This window comes from Lacerta agilis, chromosome 8 (genome assembly GCF_009819535.1).
Source record: "Lacerta agilis isolate rLacAgi1 chromosome 8, rLacAgi1.pri, whole genome shotgun sequence".
NCBI lineage: Eukaryota > Metazoa > Chordata > Lepidosauria > Squamata > Lacertidae > Lacerta > Lacerta agilis.
In genome coordinates this window covers 68,893,122-68,916,170 of record NC_046319.1, presented here as the reverse complement: position 1 = coordinate 68,916,170, position 23,049 = coordinate 68,893,122, and the positions used below count along the sequence as shown (strand labels likewise).

At 43.4% G+C, this 23,049-nt stretch overlaps 1 protein-coding gene across 1 annotated transcript; it reads left to right on the top strand.

Moving 5' to 3' along the window:
• Nucleotides 1-10,875: 10,875 nt before the first annotated feature.
• Nucleotides 10,876-21,236, top strand: LOC117051991 (alpha-tectorin-like). Its single transcript, XM_033158717.1, has 5 exons — nt 10,876-10,925; nt 16,086-16,413; nt 17,549-17,686; nt 18,775-19,094; nt 21,200-21,236. The coding sequence occupies exons 1-5, from the start codon at nt 10,876-10,878 to the stop codon at nt 21,234-21,236; spliced, it is 873 nt and encodes a 290-aa protein (XP_033014608.1).
• Nucleotides 21,237-23,049: the final 1,813 nt, after the last annotated feature.

Sequence of the window (23,049 nt, the reverse complement as noted above, 5' to 3'; positions counted from 1 at the left end):
TCTGCACAGTGTTGCAACTCAAAGAGTATGTAGATAACAACCATACTATCACAGGAACATTAGTGGTTGCTTTCTTATGACTCATAACATGGGTCCATCCTGGACGGTTGTTATCTAAATACAACCTTTGAGTTGCAACACAAGAGAGATTAGAAAACGATTTATCAAATATTTCTCGGACCTATATCGAGCCGGACCAGAAGATAAAATAGAAATTGAAAGATATATAAGAGAAAATAAGTTGCCAAAAATAACAAATGAAAAGTTGGATATTTTAAATGCACCAATTAATACAGCAGAAATCTCAAATGCCATTAAACAAGCAAAAACAGGATAAGCACCAGGCCCAGATGGACTTACAGCAAAATGCTACAAAAAAATTAGAAAATTACTTAATTCACCCACTATAAAACGAAATATTAAAGATAGGGGAAATGCCAAAGACTTGGAAAGAGGCCTTTATTACTCTTGTTCCAAAACAAGAGACAGACAAAATGGAAGTTAAAAATTATAGACCAATCTCAGTATTAAACAGTGATTATAAATTGTATGCAAATATATTAGCTAATAGAATGAAAAATATATTATTAGAAATTATACATCAAGACCAAACAGTATTTCTGCCAAGAAGACATATGAAAGATAATATAAGGAATGTAATTGATATTAATAATTAATAATGTAATTGCAGAACAGTGTATAATTACAAAAGGAACAAGACAGGGATGTCTCCTGTCATCTTTATTGTTTATTTTAGTCTTAGAGGTGCTGGTGAGAGATATAAGAGCAGATGGTGATATTAGAGGAATAACTTTAGGAAATCATTTAAATTAAAGGCATTTGTGGATGATTTAGTGATCACAGTAGAAGACCTGATTAATTAATTAGTAAAAGTATTAGAAATAATTCAAAAATTTGGACAGGTAACAGGCTTTAAATTAAATAAAAATAAAACAAAGCTCCTAGCAAAAAATATCCCAGAACAGGATAAAAAAGAGTTACAGCAGGTGACAGAAATAACTATATATAAAAAGTGAAATATTTGGGAATATGGTTAACAGCAAATATATATATATATATATATATATATATATATATATATATATATATATATATTTAAAGATAATTATGAAAAAATATGGAAAGAAATACAGTGGTGCCCCGCTAGACGAATGCCTCGCTAGACGAAAAACTCGCTAGACGAACGGCATTCGTCAAGCGGAAGCCGCCCCGCAAGACGAAAAAGTCAATGGGGCTGCTTCGCAAGACAAAAAATTTTCGTCTTTTTTTTCGTTTAGCGGAGCGCGGCTGTCATTGCCGCTTCGCTAGACGAAAAAATTCGTAGAACAAATTATTTTCGTCTAGCGGGGCACCACTGTAAAAAGAAATGAATGTATTGCCAAAAATGTTTTTATTTCCATCAATCCTGGTGATAAGTAATGAGAGTTGCTTTAAAGAGTGGCAGAGAGATATTTCAAGATTCATTTGGAGAGGCAAGAAGCCAAGAATAAAATAAAATTATTAACAGACCTTAAAGAAAGAGGAGGCTTCTCACTACCAGATATAAAATTATATTATGAAGCCTCTTTTTGTGTTGGATACAGGACTGGATAACATTAAATAATGCAGACTTATTAGATTTAGAAAGACACGATAACAGATTTGATTGGCATGCATATTTGTGGTATCAGAAGGCCAAGGTACATAGAAGCTTCCAGAACCACATAATAAGAAAGGTGGGTTTTTAAGTTTGGGAAAAATATAAAGATCTATTAGAACAAAAAACACCATGGTGGCTTTCACAACTATAAGCAATAGCATAGAAAAAAATAAACATGAAACCCAATTGGGCAACATATAGAGAGCTATTAATGGAAATGGATAAAAAAATTAAAATTAAAGGAATATAACAAAATAAAAGAATAGGTAACATGGAAAAATGATATAAAATTTGCAGCATGTACAGCTCTTGAGAATTATATGAATATGATGTACATATGGTATCTAACTCTGGTTAAATGTTCAAAAATGCGTAAGACAAAAGATAAGTGCTGGAAGTGTAAAGAAGTAGAAGGTATGTTTTTCCATATGTGGTGGCAATGTAAGGTTATAAAAAGTTTTTGGGAAATGATTGATAATGAATTGGGGGAAAATAACATTTGTTTAAAAGCCAGAAGCTTTCTTAACAGGTATAACTGGAATGGATGTACCGAAAGAATACAAAAATTTGTTTATGTATGCAACAACAGCTGCCCAGATATTGATAGCTCAACATTAGAAAGAAGAACAAGTCCCAACTAAAGAAGATTGGCAACTTAAATTAATGGAATATGCTGAAATGGCTAAATTAACTGGAAGACTAAGAAATTAAGAAGACAACAAATATATATAAAAAATGAAAAACGTTTATTGCATATTTACAAAAGCACTGTGAGGAAGTTAATACAATAGCAGGTCTTTGAAAACACTTGTAATATTAAGGAGAATGTTTAAAATTGGAAATAGTTAAGGTTAAAGAAATTATAGATATGTATAATATAAGATACTTTAAAAGAACCAGGGGAGGAAATGGAGGGAAGTCAAGGGATCTGAATAATCTGAAAATACGGATTTAATATGGTGTGAAAATGTTTTATTTTCTATTTTCTATTTTTATTTAAATTATATTTGTTTGTTATGGTTTATATGATGATAATGTTTAAATGTGAAAATTAATTTAAAAAATTATAAAACAACAAACAACAACAACAACATGGGTCCATCAACCTCTTCTGGGTTTCAGACTGGAATCTTTCGCTGCCCTTCCTGCAGATTGAAACGAGGACCTTCTGCATGTAAGGCATGTAAGGCTATGGTCCTTCCCGACAGATCAGCCCATGAATTCACTAGGATTGCTTCTACAACATTTTACTTCCATGAAAATGCATAACAGCCTAACAGGCTGGGCTGGAAACATGAAACAAAAGTCACATTGAGAAAAAAACGACTACGTGTCAATCGACATGAACATTCTTTTCTCCTGGAGGTTTTAGATACCAGGCTGGGGTTGGAGTGAGACATTTTGATAAAATTAAATACTTAGTAATGCTGTCCAATCTATGTTGTATTGCCCTTGTAGCACTGAAATGAACTGTTGTGAGGGAATACATTTGACAGCTCCCTAAGGTACATCACGTACCCAACAAAGGCATCATCTTGCTCTCTTAGCAAAAATTCCACATTGCTTAAGGATCGTAGAATCATAGAATCATAGAATCACAGAGTTGGAAGAGACCACAAGGGCCATCCAGTCCAACCCCCTGCCAAGCAGGAAACACCATCAAAGCATTACTGACAGATGTATGTCAAGCCTCCGCTTAAAGACCTCCAAAGAAGGAGACTCCATCACAGTCCTTGGCAGCAAATTCCACTGTCGAACAGCTCTCACTGTCAGGAAGTTCTTCCTAATGTTTAGGTGGAATCTTCTTTCTTGTAGTTTGAATCCATTGCCCCATGTCCGCTTCTCTGGAGCAGCAGAAAACAACCTTTCTCCCTCCTCTATATGACATGCTTTTATATATTGAACATGGCTATCATATCACCCCTTAACCTTCTCTTCTCCAGGCTAAACATACCCAGCTCCCTAAGCCATTCCTCATAAGGCATCGTTTCCAGGCCTTTGACCATCATAGAGCCAGTTATCTTCACAAAGTGTCAGCAAGATCTTCCAGCACAGAATCACTACATAACACCCTGAGCCCCTCCTTTCACATGAATTTGGTGACAACAAAGCGCCTTTCTGTTGCATCGGTGCAAACCTGCAGGCATAAAAATACACTCCTCCTTTTTAGTCAGAGCTCCTTTCTAGATACAGCAGTATTCTACTCCTCACACCCTTGAGCCCAGAAGAGGTAATTTCTGACCCCTGTTATTTCTTATAGTAGTCAAGGCGCTTTTTAAAAATAATCTCTTTGGAGTTATGAATAGGTTATTACCGTATTTTTCGCTCCATAAGACACACTTTTATCCTCCTAAAAAGTAAGGGGAAATGTCTGTGCGTCTTATGGAGCAAATGCGTGGTCCTTGGAGCCGAATTGCCCAGGGGCCAAAAGCAGATCGTTCATTTTTTTTTTACAAAGAGAGAAGGGTGTGTTGAAAGGAAGCCACTGATCAGCTGATCAGCAAGTGATCAGGAGAGAGATAAGGGTCGCTGGCTCCCTTTCCAGCCCCGCCCCCTTGCCCAGGCCTCCATTGTTGAATGTTCTGCAGATGGAGGCTGTTTGTTTCCCCAGCGACATGTGACTGGCTGATTAGATTATCTGTCTGGAAACTGTAGAAACGGCTCCCTTTCCTTTCCTAAAGAAGCTGCAGAACTGTGAGTTGAACCCCATAAAAACAGGGCTTTTCCCTTTGCAAAAGAAGCTGCACAACTTTGAGCTGATCCTCAAAAAAAAAAAAACCCAGGGCTTTCCCCCTTTCCTCCTCTAAAAATTAGGTGTGTCTTATGTTCAGGTGCATCTTATGGACCGAAAAATACAGTAATAATGCTGCCACACATCCCAATAATTTTGTGCCTGCATTTTTATTGCAACAAAAGAAAGCTTTTATTTGGGTCGGCATTCTTCAAATATACCAGCGGGTTCAAATTACAACCCCAAGGACGTCAGCTAAAGGACTTGGTATCTATATAAACTGTTCAACCTCAGGGAGTGGTGGGTGATTTTTCACCTGAGATTCTTAAGTAGCTACTGAATGGCCACCTCCATTCCAGGCTATATCAGTGCTGCAAAAGGGGGTTTACCTTTGTGGTCCGTTTCAGCTCTGCAGTTCTGTTATTTTAACCCCCTGCTCTACTCAAGACCTGTGGTACAGGTGCAACTCCAATATCCCTGGACTGATGGCCATCCAGCTTCTGCATAAATGTCTCCAACACAGGACAGCCCACCATCTTCTGAGACAGCCTGTTCCACTGTTGGACAGCTCATGCCATTAGCAAGTTTCTCTTAATGGTTAAAGGGAATCTGCCTTCCTGCAATTTCCACTGATTGGATATACCTGTTAGGAGTCCAGGTTCCCGGCTTGATAACACAGTAAATGTACGTAACTAAAAAGGAGGATTTACTGCAAAAACAAGCAATTAGCTCCAGACTGCTTTAGCCAAGCACCCGGCATCACCCCTAAGTTGACCCTTCTGAGGAGTTCTTCCTGCATCGACATAAGATACTGAACCTTTGACCCTTATGTCTCTTGTTTTGTTTCCTGTCTAGCAGCCTTCCTATACGTCTATGTCTCAGGCTCCTTGGGTCATCTGCAGCGCCTTCCTGTGATGCAAGACTGTCTCTCTCACTTTTTGCGCCTGTCTGTGCTTCCTGAGAGCTTTGGCTGTGTTCCAGCCTGCTCTCAGCTACTGCCTTATCAGCCTGCTGCTCAAGTTCAGGAGGATGCAAAGCCTGCAGCTGCTGACTCTCCTCTGCCTTAGTAAAATCCAAGCCTCTCTGTTCTTGGCTGCTTTTTGCAGCCGGCTGCAAATCTTCTCTGGGAGCTGGCATATTTACGACAATACCCCTGCAACAGTGGTTCAGCCTGTTTCTAATCTTCTGAAAGGCAGATCTTTAGCATTTCAAAAGATGCAATTTAAATAAATCAATGTCTAATATAAAGGCTTCCAGTCACTTCTGCACACCTTTATCCCCACACTCTTCTGTGTCTCATGTAGTCATTGTTACTTCCGCTGAAGAACCACATCCTATTACTAGGCAATTTATTGTATTTTTAAAAAATGCATTATGTTTCCTTTTACTTTTAATGTGTGGCTTTTAATTACAATAACATAGCACAGGCGAGGTAAGGTTGTCAGAGTGGTGCTATGGATTATAAACATTTCTTTCCAAGACTGTCTTCATTACTCTTGCGAAGTCCCTGCTCTCACTGCTTCTCACTATTTAGTGCCTACAGAGAGTAAGTAAGCATTCCTACTAGAAGAAGAGGAGGAGTTTGGATTTGCTATCCTGCTTTATCACTACCCGAAGGAGTCTCAAAGCGGCTAACATTCTCCTTTCCCTTCCTCCCCCACAACAAACACTCTGTGAAGTGAGTGGGGCTGAGAGACTTCAAAGAAGTATGACTAGCCCAAGGTCACCCAGCAGCTGCATGTGGAGGAGCAGAGATGTGAACCCGGTTCACCAGATCATGAGTCTACCACTCTTAACCACTACACCACCACTACACTAGAGTGCCTTGCAAGCTATTGCACACATTTCTTTCATGAAAGCCAGCTTGAATAGGGTGGATTGCAGACCCTCCAGGTGTCTCTATTTTCCTGGGACAGCCCAGGATTTATAGAAGCTGCCCTGGTTTCTGATCTGATCCTGGAACGTCCCACTTTTCCTTAGGATGTCCCTTTCCATCAGAGAAATGTTGGAGGGTATGGAGTTATCTGCCCTCCAAGTTATCTGAAGGTAGCCATGTATGGGGAAAGTTTTTTTAAAAAAATGTTTTATTATGTTTTTTAATATGTTGGAAGCCATCCAGAGTGGCTGGGGCAACCCAGTCAGATGGATGGGGAATAATAATAATAATAATAATAATAATAATAATAATAATAATAATACGTCCCTATTTTCATCAGAAAAATGTTAAAGGGTATGGGTTCTGCCCAGTACTGACCCAAGAGAGGTTGTGACCAAATAAACCTTTTAAAGGGCAAGTGTTCATGTCTTGCCAGGGCACCTGCCCTCCCCCGTCCCAGTTATTTGATGATGTGCCGACTCGGGTCCTAATCCAAAAACAACTCCTACTCCTACTTTTTCCACTTGAGGCCTGGCCGCCTTCCAAGGTGGCATCTGGAATGATAAAAGCCACTGAGCAGACCTGGGGAATACATTTCAAAAAACAGAGATTGTCATTGTCAGGCAATTGCAGCCACTTGGAGCTTGGAGTGCTGTGCAACAATATAGAGCTCTACCCTCTTCATACAACTGAATCCAGGCACAGACGGCAACAGATGGCTCTCCAAGGGCTCAGGACTGTCCTGCCCCACCCAATAATAATAATAATAATTTATTATTTATACCCCGCCCATCTGGCCGGGTCTCCCCAGCCACTCTGGGCGGCCTCCAACAAATACCAAAATACAATACAGTCCTATTGTAAGTCCTATTCTCTGCTAATAGTTACACAGGGATCAGTGCACCAGCAAATGAATCAGCTCCGAGCAGATTGACTGAGCCGTAGATATGCACATGGGATGGGCAAACAACTTTAAAATGTGAGTGCATTGCAAGACCTGAACGGCACAACCTTCGGCAGTCAGGAAGGAAATCAGGGTTTGGACCAGACTTTGGCTCTCATCTTCTGAGAAACACTGGCAAAAAAGCAAAACATGAACGGACACAGATGAGTCCTTACCGTGCCAGTGACCTCTAGGTCAAAAATCTGTCTCGAGGGGTTCTTATTTCATCCGAAAGTGGGATTCACAGAAGCAAGGCAATCCCTTGATAACCAACTTCCAGTTTCCCAAACACTCTCTCATACCCTGTAACATATATCTGGTGAAAATAGGGATGTCCCATTTCATCCCTTCTGTAATATTTGGGACGCCTGGTCCTTAAAAAAATGCACCCAGGGCCACGCCCCCAGGCCCCCATGCTACACCACTGTACCAGAGAGACGTCGACAAGGGAACTGGACAGCAGCAAGAGGGAGACTCTTTAACATGTCTATGTTAAATGAGGAATGTGGTGTCAGAAATCTGTCAGTTTGGTTTCTCCCAGTTTTGCATTTTGTTAATCTTAAAATTCAGTTCACTTCTTAAATGTATCTATTTAGGGCATTTTCGGTATCATGATCCATACATTTCCATGAGACAGATGGATGCCAACCAACCTCCCAGTGTGCACACTTTCCCATGCAATTTCACCTAGTGCATATACTCTTGCCAGGAAATTTCCCATAATAGAATGCATTTTTCACACATGCACTTTTCGCTAAGGTCTTATCCACACATCCTCTTGCCTTGATGCTTTCCCTCAGGGAAAACCGTTCTTTAGTGCTCCACCTGAGCAAACAGCAACCGAGTTTTCCCACAGACTGACATTCGTTCTGATTTAAAGCTCAGGAGTGGGGGTTTCCCTCAAAAAGGAGTGAATGAATTGGAAAACTGCTTGGATCTGTGCTTATTAGGCACGGGGCAAGCTGAAGTATGGATGAGCCCCAATACAAACCTTTTCATATGCATTATTTAGTTATGCTGCAAAAGAGAAGTGCAAATTTTGCATTAAAATGTGAACTAAATGAATTTCTTCCTACTTCCTAAAAAAGGGACCTCATTTTCCATCTCATATTGAATTACCAGTTATTCTATCCATGGTTTCCTGTTCCTTGATGTTTCTTAGCCAGATATTTGGTGCGTGGTCCCTTTAAGACAGAGCTTTCCAACCTGTGCATCCCTACAAGTTAGTGTGTAGATGTGTCATGCGAATGCTCCCCACGCTCCTCCTGGGTCTGGAAAGGGGTTAGTTTAACCTCCTGTTTGCTAGCAAAAATGAATTACTGTGTTGAGGAATGATGCATGTCTAAAAAGTGTGTCACCAACATGAAAAGTTTGGAAAGCTCTGCTTTAAGAGATACAGCTGCCTCCTGGTGAAGTGATATACTGGTAGATAGGATTTACAAGGCTAGGCAACTGAGAGTGCATTTGCCCTGCTATTTGTTCTGTGTTGTTGTGGATGCTCGCTGCTGAGACGGAGGACAATACAGCCATTAAAAGGGATGGCATTACACCAATTCCCAGGGGTGTGGCAAGATCCTGTTCCCCAATCCAGACCTCCTTTTGCAAACATTTGGGAGTTCAAGCCAAGTGGGGTGATCATGGCACAGAGTCCACACTTTGTATGTTCACCTAATCCTTGTTGATCTTCTCTCAGTAAAGGAGCAAACAAGAGGATCAAGGCTTAATCCACATCCGCCTTGCCCTCTCAGCAATGAGTAGTTTTCTGCTTTTTTAATTGGGACTGCTAGATTGGGGCCCTTAGATCTACTTGTCAGAAGAACACAGGGTGGAGGACAGCTAATACTGATTTTCATAGAGTTGGGATAAAGCGCCCTGAAGTGAGGTCTTGAGGAAGGAGCTTCTTTCAAACCACACAGTCTTCACACAGTATGTGCAGGCGCAATGTTTTAGGACAGAGCTGTCAATTAGAACAATGGTACCTTTTCAATTTTTGGTGGACTCCGACTCCCATCAATCTCAGCTAGCATGGCCAGTGGCTGGAGATGATGGGAGTTGTAGCTCAGCAACATCTGGAGGGCCACAGGTCCCCTACATCTTCATTAGAAGACACATCAGCCTGTGAAACATGGTCACCTTAGTCTATAGTACAGCTTCACTTGTGCCCTCACACCATGGCAACTATGTTTCTTGGCCCCCACCACTACCAAATTTAGGGGTTTCTGGGCAGATCCCCCCCCCACACAGGGTGCTGAGCCGAGGGGGTGAAAAATTGAGAAGATATACAATTGAGAAGATCCATTTGGAGGCTGTGTGTTTTCCTATACATCACAATGTTTCAATAGCTTTAAAAGATGAGGCTGTTCAAAATTTTGCTAGCAGAGCACTTCAGAGGTGGTTTATGGTTAAAGCACAGCTCTGGGTTTTTTTTTAATAGTTACAAGCGTCATTTAAGGTAGAAATTAAATTTTCAACTATAGTGATGGAGACAGGGGGCCACTCAACCAGGGTGGAAGAAGGAGATAGGATCTGCCCATGTGGTGCCCACCTGGTGGAAACTCTAGCTCACATGGTCCTCAAATGCAAAATGTATGATGATCTCCACCAACAATTCCTAGACCAACTATGTATCCCAAAATGGAAACCGGAGATAGAGGTTATACGCTTCCTATTACAGGGGAGAGACCAGGAGCTCAACAAGACAGTAGCTAAGTTCCTCTATTTGATCTTTTGCCGCCGAAGAACATTACAGGACCCTGTCCTTGCTGGAGATCCAGAGAGGTGAAATAGATTGCTGGCCTCCTCTTCCCTTTGGCAACTGACTGCACTGATGATATGGCGACAAGATCGTACTGGCCTATTTGTTTTGAATGTTTGTAAGTGATGCCAATAAAGGTTTTGATACTGATACTGATTCTGATTTAAGGTATTTTTGTTGTTGTTGTTGTTGTTTTAAATCCTATATTGCTCTTTAAGAAAAGCAAATATACCTCACATTACTTCACAGGCTGTGTTCTAGACAGGAAGCATGTGCAGAATGGCCAGTGTGAAGGTTCAAAAATTGGGGGGGGGGAAATGAAGACAAAAATGCACACTACTTGGCTACCTTTTAATTATATTTAAGGCAAGAAAGAGCAAGAAGCCCCCATGGTGCCCCTTGTTTGGACTGATGGAGGAAAGTGAATCTCTTTTATTTACAAAAAAGCTTCCGAACCCATTTCACTGCAATTGGGCAAGCTTAATCCACTCTGAAGGGACTCATACATGTCACTCACTTTGTCAAAAGGGGAGAGAGTTACAGCTGTTTTTAGATTTCCCATTATAGTGAAAGGGGAACCACAGAGCTTCATTTGATACAACTCAGAACCCAAATGAAAGATCAAAGCAGGAAAAGTAGAGTGTCTGAAAACACATCACTAATTTTAAAATGCACAAACTCAGCTACAAAACAAATCTTGGGGCTGGCACACACCCCAAAACATACACAATGGATTAAGAGTGGATTTAAAGCTTCCATTTTGCCATTGAGTTAGGAATCCCTCTGGGGCATCAGGCCAGGTCAGAGGGAAGGGAAGAGCAGTTGGGAGGCAGGTCAATTTTTACAGGGGAACTTGGGTGTGGAAATATTCCAGGGCTGTATATATAAAACCAGAAGAGACTCCTTAAGGATGTCTGAGCCTGGGCAACAACAGACGTGGAGGAAGAAAGGAGCAGAAAGGTAAGTGAGGTAGGGGCAAAAGGCAAGTGGAAATTTCTGCATCCTCAAGATATCAGGAGCATGAAGACAGACAGGTATTTTTACATATGCACACACATAATATGGCCAAGCCAGACATGAAACTGAATGCAATTAACTTGCATGATTTTGTTACATGGGAGAGCCTTAGCAACATCTGAGACTGCAATGGATGGAGACGGGGGAGGGGGGAGAGAGGGTGTGCACGAAAGGCTTTACTCCTTTCCTCCCCCTGCCATGATACCAACAAAAAGCGCCCTTCCCTCATTGCTGTTTGCATTGAGACAGAAGCCTTCCTGGGCCATTCCCAGGTTATCAGCACATCTGAAATAGCTTAGTGAATGCCATGTCCCAAAACCAGGATGCGTGTCACACAAAAGTCACATGACCCGCGTGAGATCACAGTGCTCAAGATGGCTGCCGTACTCTTGTGCAAAAAAGGGATGCCCCCCCCCCCGACACTTGCAGGGTATGGCATGTTGATATTGGATTGCAGAGATTTGGGTTCAAATGCTGGCTCAGCGATGGAGTTTAAGGGGAAGGGGCAAGTTGTAATAATGAGGACAGACAATAGTGAGTACCGTGCATTAGCTGGCTTACCCCCACCCCAACCTGCCGCTGCTTACATATATGCTGGCCCCACAACCCAACATTTGCATGTGAGGCAGCATGCGAAACTGTGAACATGCCTAGGGATTCTCAGCATGAGGGAGAGAGCTGACTTTTTCCATTCACGTGCAAGTGAGGCATCCACAACTCTCCAACTGTTGACGTCAGGCAGGTGCCTTCACTGTACTCTTTTTGGTGTCTGCGAAAGCATTTTTGTCCTGGATTTTAATTATTTTGGGATGGTTTATATGTGTGTTTTCACTTTCTTTTCATTGGTTTTTTTTTAAGTAAGCTACTTTGAGGTTTTATTACAATCAAGGCATATATAAATGTTGTGAAATAAATTGTCCACCATCAATCAGATCATGCACAAAGACTGCCCAGTTATGTCATCAAGGCAGGACTTGGGGGCAGAGGTCTATTCTCCACTCAGCAATCAGCATGAGCAGGAAGGTCCCCAAGCACAGCACAGAGTGGCTGGGGAGACCCGGCCAGATGGGCGGGGTATAAATAATAAATTTATTATTATTATTATTATTATTATTATTATTATTATTATTATTATTATTATTATTATCACAGCTGGCTTACTACATTTTGAAGGCAGTGAAATGCTTGGTCCCAGCTCCTGCCAACCTAGCAGTTCAAAAGCACGCCAAAGTGCAAGCAGATAAATAGGTACCGCTCAAGCAGGAAGGTAAATGGTGTTTGGCCAATAAAGCAAGATTAGTGCTGCAACCCCAGAGTCGTCCGCGACTTGACCTAACGGTCAGGGGTTCCTTTACCAGTGTGGTGTAGTGGTTAAGAGCGGTAGACTCATAATCTGGTGAACCGGGTTCGCTTCCCTGCTCCTCCACATGCAGCTGCTGGGTGACCTTGGGCTAGTCACACTTCTTTGAAGTCTCTCAGCCCCACTCACCTTTGTTTGTTGTGGGGGAGGAAGGGAAGGGAGATTGTTAGCCACTTTGAGACTCCTTCGGGTAGTGATAAAGCGGGATATCAAATCGAAACTACTCCTCCTCCTCCTCCTCCTCCTCCTCCTCCTCTTCACCTTTAACCATTGGCCAGTTTCACATAGGCAATGGGAAAGAAGAGTGGAACTGACAGGCAGGTCTCAGACCCAAAAGATGTGATCCATTGTTAGGAGTTCTTAATGCAGGAAGGAGGAACCTGTGGCAGTCCAGCTGTTTGCAAACTACAACTCCCCTTATGCCTGACCATTGGCCATACTGGTTGGAGCTGATGGGAACTGGAGTCCAACAACACTTGGAGGACCACAGGTCCCCCACCTCTGCTTTAATAGGATGTGTGTGAGTGGGGGGGGGACATACACACAACTGGAAAAAAACATCTTTTCCTCCTGCATTCATGTCTTAATTCAATTTTATATGCCCTCTCCTTCTTTCTCCTCAATTCCTGGGATGTTGCTTGTCATATGCTGCTGCTTGGGAAGGGAGAAGCCAATATGAAGACTTCTTTTGCCTTCCTGCTACTTCTGCTAGGTAAGTTGAACTGAGGCAGCAAGCTGAGTCTCACCAGAAGCTGGTATTTGGAGAAAGAGGCATAAACAAGACAAAAAAATAAGTGAAAAACGCAAAGAAGTGGAGAAGGCTCACCATAAACTGGGGAACTTCTGCAAAGCCTTACTAAATTGACAGAAAGATGTGGTCAGATCCCCCAGGGGAATCCACAGACCCAGAATGCTTCCTAGATCCCAGAAGAGACAGCACTCTTCCCCGGAAGACTCACCATTGTCTTTCCTTTCTCTGTTATAGGTTCGGCCTCGGCTTTCGTGTTTCATGTGGGATATAAAACAAAAGGAACCAATGGTAAGGTCGGACTCTCATGGGGTGTTGATGGGGCTTTCTCCAAAGAAAAAGTATTTCTAGAAACCTGAGTTATTTAGATAATGATGGGCTGACAGAAGTCTTCTACATATCCTCCAATATTTCTTCGGTGAAAATAGGGACATTCTATTCCATAACAATCATCATCCTAGTTCCATTATTTATACCCTGCCCATCCAACTGGGTTTCCCCAGCCACTCTGGACAGCTTCCAACATATGTAAAAACATTTAAAACCCTTCCCTATACAGGGCTGCCTTCAGATGTATTCTAAAGGTGGTATAGTCATTTTTCTCCTTGCCTAAGGGCATACCTCCATACCCTCCACCATTTCTCTGATGAAAATAGGGGTGTCCTAAGGAAAAATGGGATATTCTGGGATCAAATCAGAAACTGGGACGGCTTCTGTAAATCCAGGACTGTCAGTGGAAAATAGGGACACTTGGAGGGTCTGCATAAAATAACTGCCGAGAGCAATGGCGGTGTGCAGCATGTTCTGACCAAGATGGAGGTTCACCTAGCAAAAATCTTTAAGCAGAGTATTTTGGCAGTCACTATTGTGCAAATCTTCCTTCCAGAATCTGGTAGCTGTGAGAACATAGAGAACAGTTTCCTTCCTTGTGAGGAAGCTCTGTTATGCCGCACAACAGTGCCCCTCCCCAATTTTCATAAGTTTGTGTCAGGTTCGAGGTATCAAAGTGTTCTCTCTACTTTCTGTCCAGAGCACCTCCTGTATCCCTATGGGGAAGCTGCAGGAGATATGAAGAATCCCAAGGCAGATGACGGGACATCCCCTGAGGTTCACATTTCAGTACCTTTCACCTTCTACAACAAGACTTACCATAGACTTTACGTACGTATGATCCCTTTTGGCACAAAGCAAGAATGAATCACAGGAAAGGGGAACATGACCACTCTCCCACTTCCACCTCAAGTGTCCTGCTCTCAGGATGCCCATTACCTTACAAACTTCCATGTTCTTGTAGCCGGACGAACAGATAGCCAACACTGTGACTAGAGGCTTATTTTCTTTTGCCCCGCTCTTTCCAGGCAGAAACCAATGCTTTGAAGTTTTGTGTCACAGCGCTTAAAGGGTGGATTTTCACGGGGAAAGCTCTGGAGCAAAAATAAAAAGAGCGCTTAGAGCTTCAAAGCATGCAGGGCCGTCTTAATCATTGAGCCTACTGGCGCAAGGCGCCAGGGCGCAATGGCCTGGCAATGGCCTGGAGGGCGCCTCCGCCCTCCAGCCCCGCCAGCAGCACCCGCCGGCAGCGCCCTCTGGCTGCCCAGCAGAGCACAGGAGCGCGAGTTGGGCGGCCGCGCCATGCCCTCCAGCTGCCCGGTGGAGAGCGGGAGCGCGAGTTCGCCGACCATGCCTCCTGGCTGCCTGGGGGAGCACGGGAGCGCGAGTTCGCCGGCCGCACCAGGGGGCCTGGTATACTTAAGACGGCCCTGAAAGCATGGAGAAAAGGTTAGCATAGATAAGCCCTAGCTGTCAGGGAATGCTAAAACGATACACAGGGGTGTCTTCTTCTTTGGCGATCACTCGTAGCCGAGTAAGATTGTCTTCCATAAACACAGTTTAAAGAGTGAGTCCGTAAGTGACTGTGGAGGCCAATACTGGATCCACATGTCCTTCCACAGCGGGGACATGGGTTTCTGGGCAGGAGTTGCTCAAGGTGAGGATTTGCCAAGTGTGTCTTCCTCTTAGCACTTTCCCCCCTTTCATCCTGAGTTTGAGCATCTTCAAAACCCATGGTAAAGTTGATGTTGAAGAATTATTGCTTTGACAGTGGTGTACCTAGGGGTTTGCAAGGTTGGCCCCTGCCAAGGGCTGCAGGCCCAGGGTGTGTGTGCAAAAATGAGCCTCTTCACTTTGGCTAGGAGTCCACTCGCCTGACCATCTCTCAGGCCACTCCTTCACTGCTCTGGGTGGCTAGCATCTCCTTACTACGGGTGCAAGGGAACCTAGGTATGCCCCTGCTGGTAGACAGAGTTCCCATGGACAAGGGATCTTTCCTGAGGTCTTTTGACAAAGGGCAGGCTATAAATAGTGTGCATGTATAAATAGATAAATGACACAGGACAATGCCAATCACTGATGGAGGTTCTCAGAAAGATGGTGGGGGGACTGAAAACAACCATCAGTTCATGTATAGCGACTCTCGGTGATCCAAATGCCTAGGCAAGGGGCAACAATGCAGGGAGGCTCACCTGGCACCTTCATTACATATCTTTTGGTGCCAGGCAAAAACTTTCCTCTTCTCTCAGGACTTTGGATAATTGATCTATGGTCTTTTAAACTACGTATGTGGGGGTTATTGCTTTGGTTTGTTACTATGGCATGTATTTTTGTGTTTTTATATGGTAAACTGCTCTGTGATCCTCAGATGAAGGATGATGATGATGATGATGATGCATGAACCAGCTGCTGAATAGGGGCTGTCGTTCAGATATGTGCATTCAGAATGTCATCAGCAGCGCAGCTAGCCTGAGCACATGACCCAAGGGGTAGGGCCAGCAGCACAGTCTCACTTCCCAGTCATGGTATCGACCCCCTTTGCCTGTTACACTGTGCTGCTCCCAGAGTCTAGGAGCTGATACCTGGAGGATTCAGATCAGAAACTGAAAATTCTTAGCAGTGAGGAGGAGATAGCCCTGGGACGGTTTGCTTGGGGGCATTTTAGCCTTTTGCTGTTTCTGCTTACGTTGCTGCTCTCTGCCCCTTCACAGGTCAACAACAATGGGGTGGTTTCCTTTTCCGTGCCCGTCCCAGAATACACCCCCAAAGCCATCCCCTTGGTAGATGGAAAGGCCTTTGTTGCCCCTTTCTGGGCGGATGCCAACATTATGCTAGGTGGCTATGTCTATTACCGGCAGACGCAGAAACCAGAACTGCTGAGAAAAGTCACCCAGGACATTAATAACTACTTCCCTGAAATCCATTTCAGGGCCACCTGGCTCTTCATTGCCACCTGGGACCATGTAGCCTATTTCGGATCTTTGTCCAGGAAGGTAAGTCATTTTGCAGATAAATAAGAGCCCATTTGGTTCAGGTGTCTTCCTTCCAATTGGGCCTTGTCTGGGACAACACATGGGCCTCTGCTCTGATACAGGCATTGGAGGTCTCCATACTAGATTGCCACATAGCAGTGTTTCCCAAATTTGGGTCTCTAGCTGAGTCAGACTATTGGTCCATCTACAGTAGTTGAGTGTTATTATAGATTGGGGAGGGGGGAACTCCTAAACACCAGAAATTAATAAATGGTAGGATTTTGATTAATTGGGATGTGGATGAAAGAACAAGATCCAGAGCTGTGTCAGATCAGGAATCCCTGGGCTTGCTTATGCTAACCAGTTTGGCTGGCCTGGTGAAGAGCAAATCTGTTAACATGACAAAAGGTGTTGATGGACCATCCAAGAGGATTCCTTTGGTGCCAGGGTAAGTGGGTGTGAGGTGACAGGTAAAGTGAGTCTTTTAGCAAGGTGTTCTGTGAAGAAGAAGAGGGGAGAAGAAAGACTGGGATCCATCGGCTGAAGGCTGGCTGGGAGAGATGCCTTGGACTCCAGGGCTGCACTGATCTGGAGTGCTTGTTTCAAACACAGCCACCAATTTTTACTTGCATGCTCACTTTTCAGAGTCACCAGAAATCAGAGTCACACAAAAAACCTACAGCTATCCATCGGCCTTCCCCAACATGATGCCCTTTGGATGTTGTGACCTACCATTCTCATCCACCCATTGTGGTTGAGGATGAAAGAAGCTGAGTAGGACAGGAGTGCCTGGCATGCTCTGGTCCATGGGGTCACGAAGAATAGGACACGACTAAATGACTAAACAACAAGGCCTTTTAGGGTTAACATATACCAGAAATAGGAACCGTTTCCCCAGGAAGCTACCCTTGAGATTAAGGTGCAAAGCAACCCTAATTTCTATAGATATTTTGTCCATCATAAGCAACTCCCAACTTTGTCAAAACATACATCCCTTTCTTAAATGCAGCTGTAGCACCAAGAAGCCAAATCCACATGGAAGAGCATAGCCAGCCAACAGCTACAGCAAAGAGGAAAAGACATAGGCCAAGGAAATTGCGATGAAATTTATTGTGTGTCTTCTCAACCTCACTCTTTCTGCTTGTCTTTGCTCCAGGTAAACACCTTCCAGGCTGTCTTATGTACTGATGGCCATGTTTCCTTTATGATGCTCAACTATGCAGACATCCAATGGACTACAGGGGCAGCAAGTCAGGGAAATCCCAGAACAGGTTTAGGAGGAATCCCAGCACAGGTAGGCCCATGGTGTGAGCCGAGAATTTGGTTCCAGGTGGTTTTCTCAGAAGAGCTGCTCAGAGTCCCTTATGGTGCCAGAGTGAATGAAATGCTTTTCCATTCAAATCCGGGAACACAGCTAGCTGACTTATTTCGTTGGTCTGGTCTACATTGGTCTCCTCTGAATCTCCTGACTCCCCCCATCCCTTCCATGGGTCCTGTTGATCCTATTTTCCACTGCATATCAATACTTCTCCACTTTTTTTATCTTTCTAAATTATCTGTACATTCTGTTACATTACAAGTGTGTTTAAAATCCTGTTTTAACCTGCTTACAATGATCTTGTATATAAATTATAAACTTTTCCCATTCTTTTTTAAAGTTCTTGACTTCTTGGTTCCTGAAATTCCCAGTTAATTTTGCCATTTCGGCATAGTCCATCAACTTCGTTTGCCATTCTTTTCTGGTCGGAGTTGTCTCTTCCTTCCATCTTGCTAAGCAATATTTCTGACCAGTTGTGCCAAAGCAGCAAATGATCGCCCTGGATATCTCATTGTGTGGATGGAAACAGTGCTGGGCCAAATATCTGACAAGTGAGAAACTTGGATATTGCAGGATTGGTGAATCTTTGGCCCTCCAGATGTTGCTGAACTACAACCCCCACCATCCACAGCCAGCTTGGTCCAAGTTCCCCACACCTGAGTATTGGAACCAAAGGAGAGTTTAAGTCAGGGATAGGCAACCTGTGGCTGCCCAGATATTGTTGGACTACAAAGCCCATCATGCTGCCTGGGGTGAGAGTTGGAGCCCAACAACAGCTGGTGGGCCACAGGTTCCTCATCCCTGATTTAAGTAGTTCTGCAGCAAAAAGCCACTTTCCTTTAGGGAGCCCACCTTAGTGGAAGTCTCTAGCAGAGCAACCACTTCGTTGATAGCTCCTGCAGTAGTTCAGGAACCCTGTCCATCCTGCAGGTGCTTGGACTCCTTCCCTGAGAGGGAGAGACCCTGGGAACATTCCCTGGAAGTCCAAAGTGTTGTTGCTTCTTGCCACAAAGCAGCATTTGACTGCTGTGCATGTATCAAGGCTGGTCTTGTGGTTATTTCAGGCCGGCTTCAACAGTGGCGATGACAAGCACTACTACAACATCCCTAGCTCCCGCACTCCTCAAGTCATCAACATTACAAAAACTAGCAACGTGGATGTGCCAGGACGCTGGGTGTTCCAGGTGGACAATTTCATATCGGCTGGAGACCCTGAAGAGCTTACGCCTAAGAAAGAAGAACCAGAAGTCCCCCAGAAAGAAGAGGACCTCCCTGAGCAAGAAGCAGGACATCTGAACCATGAGGACAACCAGGAGGTTCCTGAAGAACAGTCACAGGTGTCACAGGTGGACAGTGATGAGGATGAGAGTGATCACTGTGAATGGTAAGTATGTCAAACCAAGGCCTGAAGGGTGGGAACTAGCTGGCTTTTCCTGGAAATCAACAGGAAAAGGCTTCACAGGGTATTGTATTAAAGCAGAGACCATGCCCTCAGCCACACGCCCTTGCTGCATCTTTTTTCCCCCAGGAGATACTGCAGAATCATTTCACATTATTTTCAAGCTTTTGCAAAATCTCACCTTGAATGTGGTCCTTCTTACCATTTTGCAAAATCTCACCTTGAATGTGGTCCTTCTTACCATTTCAGTACTATAGGGAAGTCATTTCCATATGTTGTTTTACTGGGTGAGATCCAGCTAAAGTAGATGTTCGCAGAGTAGACTGTATTGTTTTCAGTGACTGCTAAAAGCATTTTTGTTCCAGCAAGCCTACCCATTTTAGCATGCAATTTTAACACATGCTCTTAGTATGTACAATTGTTTCAAAACGACTGGTTTCATTCCAGGTTTTGCAATTTTGCTTTTAATGTTTTTAATTGATATTTTTGATTAATCTAGATACTCCACAAATGCAAACACTTTCAGTAGATAACCTTGAAAGAAAGACTTTGTTGCAAGGCCGAAGCGATATCCCCCTGCACAGTGTACACTGTTTGTCCTGAACTTGCAATTTCTTGCAGTATGAATGGACAATGTAGATAAGTAGGGGACAAACTCAAGCTGGGATTGTGGGGCGGGCTTTAAAATGACTTCATTTTCTTTTCAATAAAAACAAACAACTTGCCTCTTTCCCCCACTCCAGATAAGTTTTGTCAGAAGACCTTTGCTGTTGCCAGAAGAGAGAGACAGCCAGGATGTAGAACTATCCCCCTGTTGCCCTCTAGAGGCCTTCTGCAGCTGCAGCTTAATTGTAGTGTAGCAATAAAATATTAAGCTCTTCTAGCATTGTAGTTGTGCTATGTATCTCAAGAGCGGGGGGAAATCTGAAAATGTTATTTGGGGGGAAATCTGTGGGTAATCACACACACACACACACACACACAGAGAGAGAGAGAGAGAGAGAGAGAGAGAGAGAGAGAGAGAGAGAGAGAGAGAATGACTGCATATATAAGGGTGTGGGGAGATTAATTTCTAAATTAGTGACATAGGAAGCTGGATTATACATCAAACCTTGGGTCCACCTAGTTCAGCATCACTTGCACTGCCTGGGAGGAATTCTCTATGGTTTCTGACAAGGGTCTCTTCCAGTCCTCTGTGGAACTGCTGAGAACTGAACCTGCTCTGCCACTGAGCAATATGAACCATTCCCTATTAACAGGTGCCACCTCTTAAAACATTTCTCAGAAGTCACACTGTCTTCAAAAAACAATGGGGCGGACAACATAGGCTATGAGATTAACTCCACCCAATGGACCAGAATGTGGTCTAAACCTCCCTTTAAATCCATATCAGCAAAAAGAGCTCACTCTGAAACTCACTTACAGGTAGTACCTAACACCACGGAAACTAATGCTAATACGCCCAGGAACCTCACCAAAATTCTGGAGAGGATGCATCTCCACAGGCACATAATTCCCCATGTGGTAGGAATGTCCCAAAATTCAACTCTTCTGGACATCAATCATACAAGAAATATGCAAAATAACTAAGCAAGTATTAGAAGTCACCCCAGAACTGGTCCTAATAAACATCTTCCAAGACAGTAACAAGTCACAATGTCTTGTTTAGATACTTCCAAGACATTAGACAGACATCCCCCCACCTGAAATGGCAGGAAGGAACTGGAAAGTCATTGTGACTCATGATGAGACCCTCCCCAGAGCTTGAAGAGGATGCCAGGAGGTGAAAGTCCAGTAAAAGGACCAAAAAATAGCTCACATGAGCATTTGCTGCCCCCGCAAGTAGGGTGTCCCATTCACCCTACTGAATCATCCTCCACTGCCTTTCAAACCTGTTACCATCTAGAGAGGGTTCCCTTTAAGACTATTAAGTCCAGACTCTCAAGTTCCCTAAATCAACCACTTAAACCAATCAATCTCTTGGACCAATACTCCTCCTAAGTACATTGTTCGGATTCCTGCCTGCAGCAGGCCCCCAAGCACACCCAATTGCCCTCCCCAAATCCATTTAATTGCTTTTTCTCCCCAAGTCAGATGGTGCCTAGAGAAGGAGCTTCCCAGCGCTAAGGCCGCTCACCTGGCCCAGGATGGATGTGGAGGTCACTCCATCTCCGAGTCCCAGCTCTGGATGATTAATGAGTCTCTTTTCTTTCTTTCATGGAAGCGGCAATATAATGCAGTGGCAGAATAATAGGACCTGACATATGCTGAGGCCCCACAGCTGTGTGAGAACAATGGCACTGTAGGAAGAGTGAGGTGACACATCCGCCTGGGGAAAAGGATCAGAGGCCCACTGCCTGTTAATGGTTAACTCTACTCTTTCTCTCCCCCCTTGCCCTCTCCAAGAGCCAAGAAATTTGTGCCTGGAGAACCCAGGCTGGATGCTGCCATTGTGGAGGTCTGTGGGAGATGGAATAGGCTTGCCAGGGTCCTGATCAACAGAGCTCTTATATCATTCAGAGTTGTGCAGGCATGTCTTTAAAGGACAGCCCATTTGGTTGGAGTGTTGGAGCATCATCCTGAAGACCAGGGTTCAAATCCCCTCTCAGCCATGAATCTTTGGCCAGTCACCAACAAGCAACCTAACCTACCTCACAGGGTTGATATGAGAAACAAACAACAACAACAAATTGAATTTCTATATTGCCTTTCATCCGGTGATCACAGTGCAGCTTGCAATATAAAAACACTCAAACACATAACACAGTAACAAAAACAAGAACCCCTACATGCTGTTTAAAAAAACCATAGATTGTTTAACAATAGAGAGAGGGAGAGAGTCATTCACTGTCTTATTTGTGAATCACTTCCCATAAAACACCATTAAACAATTTAATGATACATAAAAACATACATGAATACAATTCCTAGTCCAAAACAGAGGAAAACTGATATTAACCAGATTTGGACCAGACAGACCTTCAGACAGAGGATTCCATCAAATGGAGTCCTGTACTCTGTAAGACAGGACAATGTTGACCCTAATGCAAACTCCACATTAGAAGAAAGAACCTACCTTGGCATGCCCAAGACTTTGATCAGCTATGCAAGATTTTTATTATATTTTTTCTCTAAGAAGCTAGTCAACTCCCCCCCCCCCAGCATTCCACTTATGATTGAACTTCATTCCAACCTCTGAAATTAAGCAGTTGAAACTTAGTCTCCATGCCAAGAAAAACACTACAACTGTTGATCTCTACTTGATGTTCAGCTGTAAAATCCCCACGTCAAACACAGCATGAGATTTAGAAATCCAAAGGCCATTGCTGCACGGATGCTGTGCAAGTTGAAGCTAGGAAAGAAAGGATCTATCCATTTCAGATCTCTCGGCTTCTTATTTTTCCAATCCTGAATTCAGTTCTGCACCTTTCAGCAGCAATATGATATATTTAGCAGGAGAGAAATCTTCAGAATTCTTTCTCTTCCTTTTTAACAGCAACATTCATTGAGCAAGAGTTCTATACCCTGCATTCACATATGTTTGAAATTTGCTGATTTCCCCAGTCAAAATCTCAACATTAAATTTAAATAGTTTTAAACTGTTGTTTCTTACCTACCTTTTTTCATCACAAGGTTCCAGGGTGGGCTATGGCAATTTAAAATTACAACATTGAAAACAGCGCTAGGGATACGGGTCTCCTCAGCCTCATTTGTATAAACAGATGTTTAGGTGTTTGTGCTACTTTTAATTTTCTGCTGCCATCAAATCCACCTCCTGGCAGCTGATATAGAAGGCTTAGTGAGATGAACAGCAACTCTAGAGACAGGATGAACTTCATGCAAAGATTGTAGGTTTATTAAAGGGATATTATGCACATAAGGGAATAATGATACACAGCCAAGCACTCATACAACCCAGTCCAGCTACGGGAGACAATCT

Excerpts from the sequence above, each read along its gene's own strand:
- LOC117051991 (XM_033158717.1), top strand. The coding sequence starts at position 10,876 with ATGTCTGAGCCTGGGCAACAACAGACGTGGAGGAAGAAAGGAGCAGAA. Across the intron at positions 17,687-18,774 it reads TAGGAGGAATCCCAGCACAG|GCCGGCTTCAACAGTGGCGA; the intron begins GTAGGCCCATGG and ends TGGTTATTTCAG. Across the intron at positions 19,095-21,199 it reads GAGAGTGATCACTGTGAATG|TCAGATGGTGCCTAGAGAAG; the intron begins GTAAGTATGTCA and ends TTTCTCCCCAAG.